The sequence below is a fragment of the Mus caroli genome, unplaced genomic scaffold (genome assembly GCF_978045245.1).
Source record: "Mus caroli unplaced genomic scaffold, Mus_caroli_1 scaffold_10, whole genome shotgun sequence".
Lineage (NCBI taxonomy): Eukaryota > Metazoa > Chordata > Mammalia > Rodentia > Muridae > Mus > Mus caroli.
Genome location: NW_028227265.1, coordinates 110,072,342 through 110,085,750, shown reverse-complemented (window position 1 = coordinate 110,085,750; position 13,409 = coordinate 110,072,342). Strand labels below are relative to the sequence as shown.

Below are 13,409 nucleotides of genomic sequence, written 5' to 3'. Positions count from 1 at the left end.
TTCCTCTGTTGAGGGGCATCTGTCCCCTGTTCTTAAAAGAACAAAGCCTGAACCTTTGGTGAGGGAGCTGTTGTAGATGTATCGATTGGGACTGGGCTCTACAACTCTGTATTTTGATTGGTTATGGTTTTCTTTAATGAACCGTCTATTATAAATGGAAGTTTCCTTCACTGAGGGGTGAATACTAACTACACTTACAGGGTTAGACATGGGAGAAGGATGACACACAAGTTGGTTTATGAGCGTTCTGGGGCTTGAACTCAGGTCTTTGTCTACATAGCAAGCACTTCACTGACTGAGCTATCAGTATAGGCTCTTGGTTTTTGAATTAAGCTTTAAGAATGTCCAACTGTCAGGAAAAAAGTATTAAAGTAGGACTATAAACAAGGTGCACACAAAAACTGAAGACATGTAGAAAGTGAACCATCTATAGATCTATAGAACAACTAACATAGGGTTAGAGCTATGCCAGAAGATCTATAGGACATATAACATAAGGCTAGAGCTATGCATGCCAGGAGAATTCTCCTTACAACCAGGGACAAAACCCAGGCAGCACAGAGGCATATCCCAAGATTCACGCTCGGTGTCACAGATTGCCAAGTGTGCCAAGTCCCGACGGCAGGGACCTAGGAGACATATGCCAAGTGCTCAGCCACCTCCCAGAATCCATGTCCCTGCTGGGGTCATCATGAGCTGTCTGCGACTGGAAAGTTGGACTCAGAGATACAAACAGAGCCACAAAGCTGGCAACAGATCCACACGGCCTGGCACTGAAATCCACCCTGGTCTCCAACAGAAATTATGAATCTGGAAGCTATCAGCTAGCCATGGCACTGGTGGGAGAGGAACCTTCTATCAGGGAGCATATGGCTTCCTGCTAATTGGAACATTGCCAGTTTGAGGTGTGTGATGTCTGGGGAGGCATCTGCTCCCTTGACTAATTGTACTGAGTGTAAGAAGCTGATAAAGTGTGCCTTGGCTGCATATTCTTCTCCTATCCTGATGGCTGCTGTGGTCACTCGTTAATGACATGTCACCTCATAGGAGCCTCTAGGAACAGTTTATTTGTTAGGTTTACAAGCAATGGTCTCTGCAGGTGATCCCCAAGTCTTTGCTTTTATACATTCAGTAACATGCTGGGTGATGGGTAGAAGACTGAAATGGTGCAGAAGACGGTCCCTGCCTTCCCTGGTGTGCGGACTCCCAGTGTGCTGGTGAGCTGTAATTGCCAACTTGATATGACTTAGGGTCACCTCAGGAGGGCGCCTCAATCGATGAATTATCTAGATCATGTCTGCCCGTGTAGAGGTTTGTCTCCAGCAGTATGCTCGCTCACCTTAACCTCCTCAGGATGGGCATGCAGAGGCTCCAAAGCTTCTTACAGGACACTGCTATATTCTTTTGTGTTTTTATAATCTTTAGAAAACATTTCAGAATAAATTTTAGGTCTCTCAGTTCCAAATGTCATCTTCTTCAGAAAGAGTTACTTATTTAAAATTACCTGCTTTTGTATTATTTTCCCCCTTTTGATTCCTACAGTGCCTTTATATATTAAGAATTCTGACATGTATTCTCACATGGAAATTTTTTCTCCCAGGTTTTTGTTACTGTTTAGCCTGGTGATAGCACTTTTGGTCCATTGGCTTCTTTGCTTTGGCCATGAATAAGTTTTTAATTTTATCAAAATTAACTCAAATTGACCTGTATCGTACAGCTTTTTCTCATGTAAAATGTTTAAAGATTTCTTATCCATTGTAAGGCTATAGAATGTGTGTGTGTGTGTTTCTATATTAGAAAGTGTCCTCCAAAAGGGCAAAACTAAAAAAAAAAAAAATCATGTGGTCATTTACTGAATTGGCTTCCACATGGGGCTGGATAGCCCAACAAATGCCTGCCTTAATGCTGGACAGGTAGAGAACCAGGTTCGTAAACCAGGAAGTTCAGTAGGCTTAAGGAAGTGTGGAACGCCTTGTATAGCTGCGGGAAGAGTAGCAGGTACTGAATTCACAAGAGAGGCTGAGGAAGCTGGTGTTTGATGCCTGTGAAGGACTGCCCTGGGAACAGAGACACACCTGCTCAGAAAAGAAGAAAAGGCAGCCTGCATTCTGTGCCCCAAACCCGTGCTCCCAGACCCTGTTTTCATCTGAGATGATGACTACAAGTTGCCATGCCCCTCAGGGGGAGGGGCTACCCTCCTGATCACCGTGGCAGTCTTCACTAGTCCTAGTCATAGTTGGCCATGAAGACCAAAGCCTCACAGAACTCGAGTCTCCAAGAACACACAGCTGCAATGTGAAGATTTTGATGGCCACCAGAAGAGGTCACCTTACCGTGAGTGTGAGTGTGATTCTTCAGTAAGTCTTCCTTTCTCTACACATTTAAAGTGTTGCCTTCCCCACTGAATGGCTCAGGCAGGTCCAACATTATTAGACTTTCGATTTTTAATTCAAGTAAGCAAAACAAAGCAAAAAGGCTCAAATTAAATTATTAGGTCTACTTTTCATAACAACAGACTGGAATTGGCAATTCAAGTATCTCAACACTAATATGTAAGCTAATTAAAAAGTGCAGTAAATTGAATTCAGTAGTAGCTTGGAATTCACATTTAAATGAATTGATAATAACTCTGCTCCATGTTCCACACGCGGCAGGGGCTGCTGTACAGATGGGCAGGCCTCCGTCAGGCCTCAGGGAGCCACCCTGATCTGTGAGTGGGGCAGCAGAGAGGCTTGTGCTCTGTGGTAGGAAGATAGCTCAACACCGACTTCAGCGCCTGGTGTTTGTTTAACTTTTCTTTGAGAAAGACTTTTTAGGATCATGCAGTGTTCTGGAGAGTGTATCTGGGGAAGCTAAAGTGCCTTTGTGAACAAAATGGCTACAATGTAACTCAGTAACGAGGGGACTGACTCTTTAATGATGAAGGACAAGACAGCTGTCAGCAGAATAATTCTGGTGTTGTTCCAAGAGGTACTGCTTGGGACGCAGGATATCTGCAGTGTTCACAGAGTAGATTTTCTATTACACATGGCTCAAAAGGAGAACTGGTAACTGACAACCAGAGGCCCAGCCTCCTTCAAGCCCCTAGGCTAGGCATCTTTAACATCTGCTGACACCTTCTAGTTTATGGGACTGCACAGTGACACAGGAAGTACCTAAGCAGCAAAGGGTCCCTAGGGTGCAGGAGGCTGAAATGATGATGATTTAAGACACTGCCCAGCTAACTGCTGATTCATCTCACCACATTTGCTTTCTAAGGTGCTGCCAAAGGTAACCAAATGGTTTGTTCACTGAAGGGACTGGAATCTCATAGAGATGGGCACAGTCTTGTGCCTGTTTTCACTCTTTGAACCAATTCTGCATCTAGAATGGGTTTGTCAATCACTCCTGCTGGGAAATTTTATGGTGCGAAAAGGAAACAATAGAGGAGCCTGCAGGACCCAGTTATTTACAATTATATCTTGAATGCAATTTTAGAATAATCAATTTCATCTGAAACAGGCTTTGAATATAAATAAGCTCCAGAATAAAAAAAATGATTTATTTAGGTGGCTTATTAGGAAACAAAAGCTTCAGTTAACTAAATTGGTTTCTCTGTCTGCTGCCATTGTAGCATGGAGCACCCTCCTTCATACAGATGGCCCTTCCCACGACCCAGTTGGACTTGCAGGTAAGCAGAGGAATGGGTTAATTTAAATTGCACTAAGCACCTCTCTGTCCTTCAAGAAGGAAGTCTGCTCATAGGATCTCCTCACCAGGCTGCATGGAGAGCTGCTCATGCCACGCCCCCTGTAGGCTGCATGGGGGATTGCTCATAGGGGCCTCCCTGGGTGCATGGTTCCCCCAGTAATACTCTGCTGCAATTCAATTTAAAAATTTTTCCTCTATAAGCCAATGTTCACGAGTTATTGGGTCTATTGGGAGAAATTCTGATAGAATTGCCCTGCTATTGTGAGTCCCGGGCTAGGTGGAGGGTCCGTGAGGGTGCTTCCTTTGATCAGGCCACTGATGCTTCAGTGTGCATCACAAGGAGTGGCTCCAAGCCACACAGAGAGCACTGAGCAGCTTGTCACCTGTTGCTGCCCTCTTACACAGCACAGGCATCTGGAAATGGGAAGCAAGGAAGGCGCCAGGTACTTCTTAACTTCCACAACCATGCTCCCTGACACACTGGGCACGCCATCAGGGAAACCACTGAGAACAACTGGATCTCATATACTTCAATAGCTTATTTCCCGAGTGGGTTTTAGCTGTCTATATTTAAGAAGCTAAACTTATCAATGAACAAACCTTTGAATGAATACACAATGTCTATTGATCTTATGTTCGTGGAACCAAACTGCTTTCTTTGCCCTTACAAAAATCTGTTGTCTAAGCATGAACTTACAAAGTGAGAGTCCACAGAAAAGCCCCTATGTATGAAGGCCATCTGTAGGAAGGAGGGTGTTCCACGCTACAATGGCAGCAGACAGAGAAACCAATTTAGTTAACTGAAGCTTGTGTTCAGACATTTCCTCGGACATTCACATACCCACACTGTCATGTGAAAGAAACATGTCCCTGGTAATGCAAATATTGGGGTGATGTGCCAGGTTCTGATGGAGATGTAACAGATAGAGAATCAAGAGTTCAGGGTAACCTGGGCTACGTGAGGTCCTACCTTAACTGCCCAACTTCTCAAAAAAAAAAATCCTAATCAGACACACAGATTGCCTGTACTGACTGGTTTTGTGTTGTCAAGCTGGAGTTATGGCAAAGAAAGGAGCCTCCCTTGAGGAAAGGCCTCTATAAGATCTAGCTGTAAAGCATTTTCTCAATTAGTGATCAAGGTGGGAGGCCTGCTCATTGTGGGTGGTGCCATCACTGGAATGGTAGTCTTGAGTTCTATAAGAAAGGGGACCTATCATGACTGCCCTCCAAAAGACCCAACAAGCAGCTGAAAGAGTCAAATGCAGATATTTGCACCCAACTAATGGACAAAACCTGCTGACCCCTGTGGTTGAATTAGGGAAAAGTTGGAAGAAGCTGAGGAGGAGGGCGATCCTGTAGGAGAACCAGCAGTCTCAATTAACCTGGACCCCCAAGATCTCTCAAAAACTGGACTACCAACCAGGCAGCATGCACCAGCTGATATGAGACTCCCAACACATATACAGCAGAGAACTGTCAGGTCTGGGTTCAGTCAGAGAAGATGCACCTAACCCTCAAGAGACTGGAGGACCCAGGGAGTTTAGAGTTCTGGTGGGGTAAGGGGTTCGGCCATCTTTGTGGAGACAGGGGGGCAGGGAGGAGGAGGTATGAGATGTGGACCAGTCAGAGGGTAGACTGGGAGGGGAATTAAATCTGGAGTGTAAATAAATAAATAATGAAGAAAGAAAGAAAGAAAGAAAGAAGGAAGGAAGGAAGGAAGGAAGGAAGGAAGGAAGGAAGGAAGGAAGGAAGGAAGAAAGAGCTAGCTGAGTAAGCCAGGAGAAGCAAGCCAGTAAGCAGCATTCTTCCATGGCTTCTGCATCCACTCCTGCCTCCAAATTCCTGCCCTGTGTGCGTTCCAGTCCTGATTTCCTTTGTTGATGAACAGCAACGTGGAAGTGTAAGCTGAATAAACCCTTTCCTCCCCAACTTGCTTCTTGGTCATGATGTTTGTGCAGGAATAGAAACCCTGACTAAGACATTGCCCAAGCTTATTTCCATAATTATGAAATAAACAACCAAAGGTCTAATTGGTCATCCAATTGGTTATCCAACACCAAACGGTCAGCCCTTAAAATACACATACAAATAACATTGTATAGACTGATCAGGTTGTACTAAAGGAACAATTAATGAAAAAAGAGGACACAGTTTTGAAAGAGGAGTAATGTATGGGAAGGTTTGTAGGGGAAAAAGGGAAGGAGAAAATGATATATTCTAATCCCATCAAGTAAAAGATATATATATATATATATACATATACATATATATATATGTATATATATATATATATATCTGGTAATAAAAGCATCCTAAGATATCAATGAGAAGGAAAGGATGAGAGAACAGATGACACAGGCTCTAACATTGTCAACTTAGATGCAAATTGAAGACCGCTCGCCCATAGCTAAACAGCCATTGGAGAAGAAGAGGAGAGAGATCAGGAAAGAAAAGATGTCGTCCTTACGTTTGGTGGTCTCCAAGTGGTCTTTGTATGATGGACTTCAGCAGTGGCTCCGGCTGGATGGCCACCGTCGGGGATGTTTTGGGGCTGGAGTCTGACTCCCCACTCTCCTCGTCACCCATGGCTTTTATGTAGCTGCCGCTCCTCATCCTGCGGCAGGGTATCTCCTCCTCTTTGCCGCCTGTGGGGTACGCACCCCAATCGTCCTGAGGCACCTGGGAAAGAGCAGAGACAGCCCATATCAATCGTGCCCTTTGAGGGTGGGACCTATGATTTCTTGAAGACATAGCTCCTTTGGCCGTATTATCATTTTTAAGTCGTGTACATTTAAAGGCTTGCTTTTCCCCAGCCTTCCAAATCCAGAAAGGGTCTCAGTACGAAGCCATTGATTTTTCCCATTGTAAAAGATAAACATTATGGGAAAAGTTGAGAAGGTACTCGGAACGTAGGAAAATTTCTAAGGTTTAGTTTCCATTTTTGATCAAAGGTAATTCCAAGTAAAGAAAATGAAAAGACAGAGGAGAAAATGATGGTGATACCATTATTGTTAAATGTCTTCCAGTGGCATATGCTAATAAAGAAGAAGAGAAATAATCCCCAAAGCAGAATCACATCACATACACTAAAGACATGGAAGATGAAAAAAGACATCCCATCACCTCATGCACGCAGAACTTCATAGCACTACACACCGTGCATTCTAAGGAAGACTCAACTCAAATTTTTCCTGCGGTGTCCCCAGCCTGAGGGTAGCCTCGATCACCAGATCATGAAGCTGGGCAGCGTCCTGGTTCCTCCAGTAAGCTACGTCTCACGGGAGTGAACATGATGTTTCTCAGAATAGCAGCCCAGCCCCCAACTCAGGACATCTCCTAAGCAAGGCACTGGCCCAGCCTGTGCAATTCTGTCAGCAGCTCCAAAGGCTACTCAAGGGTGACCCTGGCTGGAGAAGAGGGTGTCAGATGCTGCTGGTGGAGGGGAGTGGTAAAACTATATACTTAAAAAGTTTCCAAAGTGGCATTTTCATTGTAAAACACTTCACTTTTCAGCAATATTCTGAAGCTGGCCTGAGAGGGATCCTGCATTCCTTCCAGCCTCAACACCGCATGGAGCCAAGTGCTCTGGCCCTTCTGACTGAGACCCATATGGCTAATGGGATGGCAGGCTCTTTGGCAGCAAGCACCAATGTTCCTTCCTGAATTGCATGGTGTATGCTGTGCCTGCAGATCTGATGTCTTCCACGCTGTAGTCAGGAGCTCCTCTGCAGTCTCCCATTCTGTACCTCAGGCAGGTCAGGCAGGTCAGGCAGGTCTTATGTTTTCGTGCCAAGGTATAACATAACTCACAAGGCCCAATGTATGTGTGTGTGTGTGTGTGTGTGTGTGTGTGTGTGTGTGTTGGATTCAGATGGCTCTTCCCAGAATGAAGCCCACCAACTCTGTAGCAAGGCTGGACACTGTGAGATGCAGCTATTGATCAAAGGCTTAACAGACAATATGCTCTACACCTGAGCTGGGGTAGGTGCTGCTGGTAGGTTGAGCGCTTTGGCATTTTAAAGACACTCTCTGGTCGGGTCTGAGGAAGAACACAGGCCATGGTAAGATGGCTTGGTAAAATTTTAATGACCACATAAAAGCACAGGCCACACTGATCACACCCAGCTGAGGTTTTAGGCAGACTGACAAGGAAGCCAAGGACATAGAGAGCTTGTGTTCAACATGTATTGGTATAGGCCCACCCATGGAAAAATCTTGATTTATAGGGAGACACCATGTCCTGACTGCAGGGATATCCCTCAACACTAGAGAAGTGTCACAGTATGTGTGCTGAATGGATGAATTCTTGGGGCACCTGGCAACTCTTATCTGGGTGATTTCTTACCAAAGCCTCTTCAGTGACCACACGTTGGAAATCCAAGCAGATGGAACACCATCTCTGTGGCTTTTACCAGATGACCAGAATGTTCACACCACGACCAGTGTCCCTGTTTTTATGCAAAGGTGTGCCAGTCCATTCATGATCTGTGTGAACCTTGAGAGTCAGTGACTGCGACAAAGGAGGGGGTCAGGATGATAGTTTGACCTTGACCTTGGGGATGGCTGCACACGGCTCTATCGGAATTTCTGAAGAATCTATCCTTAGCTATCGTGAGAGGGTTATGGAGGAAGCACAGGCTGTTTTCTGGGCCATCCCCGAATGCCACAGATGCAGTTAGCGATGAAGACGCTGATTTAATGTATAGTTCTGTAGGTTTCCAAGTCCCAAAGCATGGTGTTGGTGAGGGCCTTTTGTGAGGCAAGTAAGCCTTTCTTTCTCTGCTTCTGGACCACAAACTGTATTAAGCACATACTGTCCTCATGGCCACCACCAGGACAACTCACTGCCCCAAAGGGCTATCTCTGCATCTATGAACATGTGGATTTCAGGATTCACTTTCCAGCACATGGGAGGGGGAAACATAGGAAGTGGGCAGACTTGCTTTAGTGTAGGAACACGGCGGCAAGGGGCATACATAGTAAGCGTCAACAAAGAGAAAGGGGACAGAGAGTTTTCAATCATTTTCTCATCTGTTTACACCTTCTAAGCTTTTCTAAGTCATATATTAGTTTTGCCAGCATCCTGAATGTCACTACATTTCCGTGGAAGCAATGCACCCCAAAGGTGATGGATTACAGGGTGCTTAGGCTGAAAGGTTAGGGTGAGTGGGGATTCAGGGGAAAGCTGGCAATAGGTGGCCTGTACAGGCTCCTGGAGAGAGGCTCCAGGGGCCACTTAGTCTGAATCTGGCCAGTGGAATGGTGCAGGCAGAATAAACAGCACTAGAAGGGACAGGTGGCCAGCCCCTAGGCTGGACCAGAAAAGCCTGCATTCTTCATTTCTCAGTGTGCATTCCAGGTGGTGGTCACAGGGAAGAAGACAGAGGGGGAAGATGCTAGCTGCCTCCAAAGGAGAGGCTCACACTGTGGGGTTTATGGAGAGTTTTATTTTATTTTAAGCCAAAACATGTTTTCATAAAGAACAAGGTAAAGATTTTTTTTTCTTTCCCCAGCAGCCTACAAATTAACTAACAAATGAGACCAGCTTGTCTGTTTCTGTTTCTGATTTGAGAAGCCAATTTCACAGCCTTTGACAGAAAGAAAAAAGAATTCAATACAGAAGGAGTGTAAAGCAACCGATTTCCAGAGCATATGCCTGGGCTATGAAAAGCCACCAAGGCTCAGGAAATAAACCTTCCCCTTATGGGCGGGGGGTCGCAAAATGTTAAAACCCGCAGCAGAATGCAGAGGAGTGGCCAAGTGCGCACCTGGCACTTGCATGGTGGCAGCTTCACAGCCTCAGAGAAACAAGCTAGAGGCTTCCAGCCACTGCAGAGCCAACCCCCTGCCTCCGCTACGCCAAGGCAATCAGCTACCCCGATTTCCAGCACGCAGTGGTGAACAGCATTTATAATTTCTGTAAAAGCGGGACTCTCCTGAGATTGACATCTGCATGAGCTGTGGCACTGTACTTTAAACATCTTTCTTTTCAACAGGCAAGGCACAGGAAAGAGGGGCTAGAATGTCATAATAACGTCCCTTTTAGGTAAACCAAAGGGACATGCCATCTAAAGCTGTGCTCTCTCAGGGAACATTTTCCTCATTCCATCAGCAACATGTGTATGTGTGTGTGTTTTAAACAAGTATCAAGTACATGAGCCACAGGGGAGAGTGACAGCTGGTCCCTGCATGCCGTGAATGGAGGGCAGATGAATGGCAAGAGATCTAAGTCGAACATCCCATGGAGTTACCAGTCTTTCCACAGATCCATCTGGGGAAATTCAATTCACGCAGGGGAGTTCTTTCACACACCCAGGGGTCCAAAGATGCTTGTTTTAAGGGAGCCGTGTGTGCAACTCCACCAAGAAACAACTGCCTACATCCTGCACAAATCTGAGACAGTTTTCCTTGAGCCTTGCTATGCTTTGTATGAAAATCAGGCTTATTTGTCCTAGTTGGCAATTTTAATGAGCAATGGATTTTTTTTTTTCTAGAATATAACTACCATGTAAATCAAGGGAAGCGAGAGAACGTTGCTCAGTTGGCAATTTACCAGGAATTGTTTACCATTTCCAAATCCCCCAGGGCTGGCAGAGCCTTGCTGGAGTCTGAGTCCTCATTACAACACGCCTGTGTTGGTCTAATTTGTAGCTCTCCAATTACTGAGACCCTTCACTCAGAAACAAACACCAGAACACTTTATTCTGTGCAGATTTGCTAAGCCCTAACATTTTTTTTATTAAAATACTTTTACTTAAAAGTTACTTTCTTCATTTTTTTCTCTGACATTAGAGATCAGGCCGTGAGCACATATTTATCTTTCTCCCTCCATGTCCTATGTGCCCCAACACTCAATAATGTGTATTTAAATAAGTCATAGGTGCTTCATTTTAGAATACTCAGAAAAATATTGGAAGTGTTTGAATAAAGGGACACACAGTCTGGTGAGTTTATAAAGAATTATAAGAGAAGAACTGGTTCTTAACTAATGCTGCGACCGTTTAATATAGTTCCTCATGCTGGGGTACACCCCAATCATAAAATTATTTTTATTGTTACTTCGTATAATGTTTGCTATGGTTATGAACTGTAGTGTAAATATCTGTGTTTTCTGATGGTCTTAGGTGATCCCCGTAAAGAATTCTTTGACCCCCTCCCATGGGGGTCATGACCCACAGGTTGAGAACCCCTGTCAGAGCAGGTGCTTAAGGAGTATAGCTAGTATTAACTGTCCACTTGACACAATCTAGAATCATCTATGAGGAATTGGTACTTAAGGTAGAAAGATCTAGCCCACTGTGGGCAGCACCATTCCCTAGGCAGGTAGTTCTAGGCTGTATAATAAGTCTAGCTAAGCATGAGCCAGAGAATAAGCATGCAAACAAGTCAGAAAACAGCATTCCTCTATGGTTTCTCCTGCAGTTCCTTGGCTGTGAGTGAGCCCCTTGGTAGAGATAGTAATGCATGGACTAGCAAGTAGCCCTGCCTTTAGATTCCTGTCTTGTGTTCTCTCCCTGACTTCCCTCAGCAATGAGCTGTGACCTGGAAATGTAAGCTGAAACAAACTCTTTTGTCTCCAACATTGCTTTTGGCCAGGTTGTTTTACCACAGCAACATAAAGGAAGCTAGAACAGGCTGCCTGGATGTACCTCCAGAACAAGAAACTTAGGGAATATGCAGCAAGAGCTCTGTGCAAAGGAACCTGGGGGGCATGAGGCAAGAGCTCTGTGCAGAGCTTTTGGTGGTGAAAAGACTTCCAAGGCCAAGGCCTTCCTGGCCAAGCCCCAGCAGTGGCGATCTGGTTTGTGATCATGAGCTTTGGCTGATGCTGAATGTTTACTATAAGACAGGATAGAGCTAGAAGAGGGTTTTGGGTATAGATGGCAGAGTGCAGGACATCTAGGGCTAGGAAGGGAGGCCTCTGGTACCTATGGACACTAAGAAACCATGTATAAAAACAGTAGCTATGAAGGCCAGCCTCAGACCCATGCCTGTGTTTCATTCTACACCATGTTGTGAACACTCAACTCTCATCTCCATGAATATACTGGAGCCTAAGTATGTGCAGAATCGATCCCTCTGGGATCTGGTTATCAGTTTCCTGCTCCAAAGTCATTTTGAGTCATTAGCTCTTGGCTAAATGGTCAATCCTGTCCCTTGGAGATGTCTGCCTGTCTGTCTGTTTGTGTGTGTCTGTCTCTCCATCTCTCTGTGTGTGTCTGTCTGCCTCTGTCTCTCTATCTATATCTGTTTGTATGTGTCTATCTGTCTCTGTCTCTCTATATCTGTCTATCTCTCTATCTCTGTCTCTCTGTATGTATCTGTCTCTGTCTCTCTATATCTGTCTGTCTCTCTGTCTCTCTGTGTCTGTCTCTCCATCTCTGTCTCTCTGTTTATATCTGTCTGTCTCTATGTTTGTATGTGTCTGTCTCTCTGTCTCTCTGTTTGTATCTGTCTGTCTCTCTGTCTGCCTCTGTCTCTATTTTCTTCTCCTGTCTGTCTCTCTTTCAGTGCTTTTTTGGAGAGTCATTCTTTGGGCCCTGTCACACATGAAACAAGGCCCACTGGAGTCTGTGTGGGTTGAAAGTACTCTTGAGAGAGTACCTTGCAGCTCCACAGCTGCCAACGCTAAGAGGGTTTGAGTGCTCAACATCAGTTCTTGTTCAGTGCTGAGGGACTCAAGGCAGTTCCTGTGGAAGCTGCGGCCAGGAAGACAAGGGACATGAGCCTGGTGGGAAAAGCGTAGGTAAATGGTCTCTTGTGACAAGAGGTCAGAGGTTCCAGGAGACACAGCTGAAGTCTCACATCTGTCCTTTGGGGATAGTGGGCCTTATGTAGCCTGTGTCAGATATCCAGGTGGCTCTCCGGAGAATAGGCAGGAAGACAATTGATATGGGTTCCACATCTCTGAGTCAAAAATGAGTTGGAGACAGTTCTCACATCCTTTTACACAGTAGGCTGTGCTGGGGGGCTCCATGGAGAATGTTCAGGGAGAATCTTTGATATGAGCCATGTATCTCTGAGTCGAGGTTAAACGGTGGTGCTCATGTCCCAGCCTTTTCTTACTAGGCCATATGGGGACACTTGGCTCAAGGTAACCCACTGCTCTGGGGCCTCACTGCTTCCTTTGCATGTTGCCTGACTTCCTCTCTAGGGATGCCTCTATTAGGTTAGTCAGACCTTTTGGTTTTCTGTATTCTGGTTGCTTTGATACTGTGGTCATGATGGCCATAGAACTAGTCTTTCTCAGGGCTTGTCAGGTCATGTGGGCAGTAAGGAATTTTCAAGCTCACCTTTCACAGCGTGTTCACAGAACGAGTTTTCATCCCCATCTCTCCTGTGGGCCCATGCCAAGGCCACTGCCCTTCTGCTGCAGATGCCTAGGAACAGCACTTAGCCTTCAAACTGAACTGTGCTATCCTCTCTTGACCCTGCTTTGCCATTCCTTGCATGGAGACCATAAAGCTTATGGGGGCATTCTCTCCCACTGCCCCGGCCTGGCCCTGGTGGTACCGGTGTGGCTCTCTGTAGTATGCCAATCCTGGGGTTTGTGATAAAGAAGGTATCCTACTACCTTAATGTTATTTTTAGTGACACTTATTAAGAATAAAACAAGAGAGGGGATGAAAATGAAATCTAAGATAATGAAAGACACATTACAATTGGTAAGCCAGAAACACAAGGGCACACTATAAAATCTCACAAGCTGTGTTGGTGAC

General features: G+C 45.3%; 1 protein-coding gene across 6 annotated transcripts in view; it reads right to left on the bottom strand.

The window, feature by feature from the left end:
• Nucleotides 1–13,409, bottom strand: part of Dlgap2 (DLG associated protein 2) — a 796,232-nt gene that overhangs the window by 95,436 nt on the left and 687,387 nt on the right. For all 6 annotated transcript variants that reach the window (XM_085844126.1, XM_085844125.1, XM_085844130.1 and 3 more), the window contains one exon: nucleotides 6,158–6,369. In XM_085844126.1, the coding sequence (XP_085700252.1) occupies nucleotides 6,158–6,369 (212 nt within the window). The remainder of the gene's footprint in view (nucleotides 1–6,157; nucleotides 6,370–13,409) is intronic.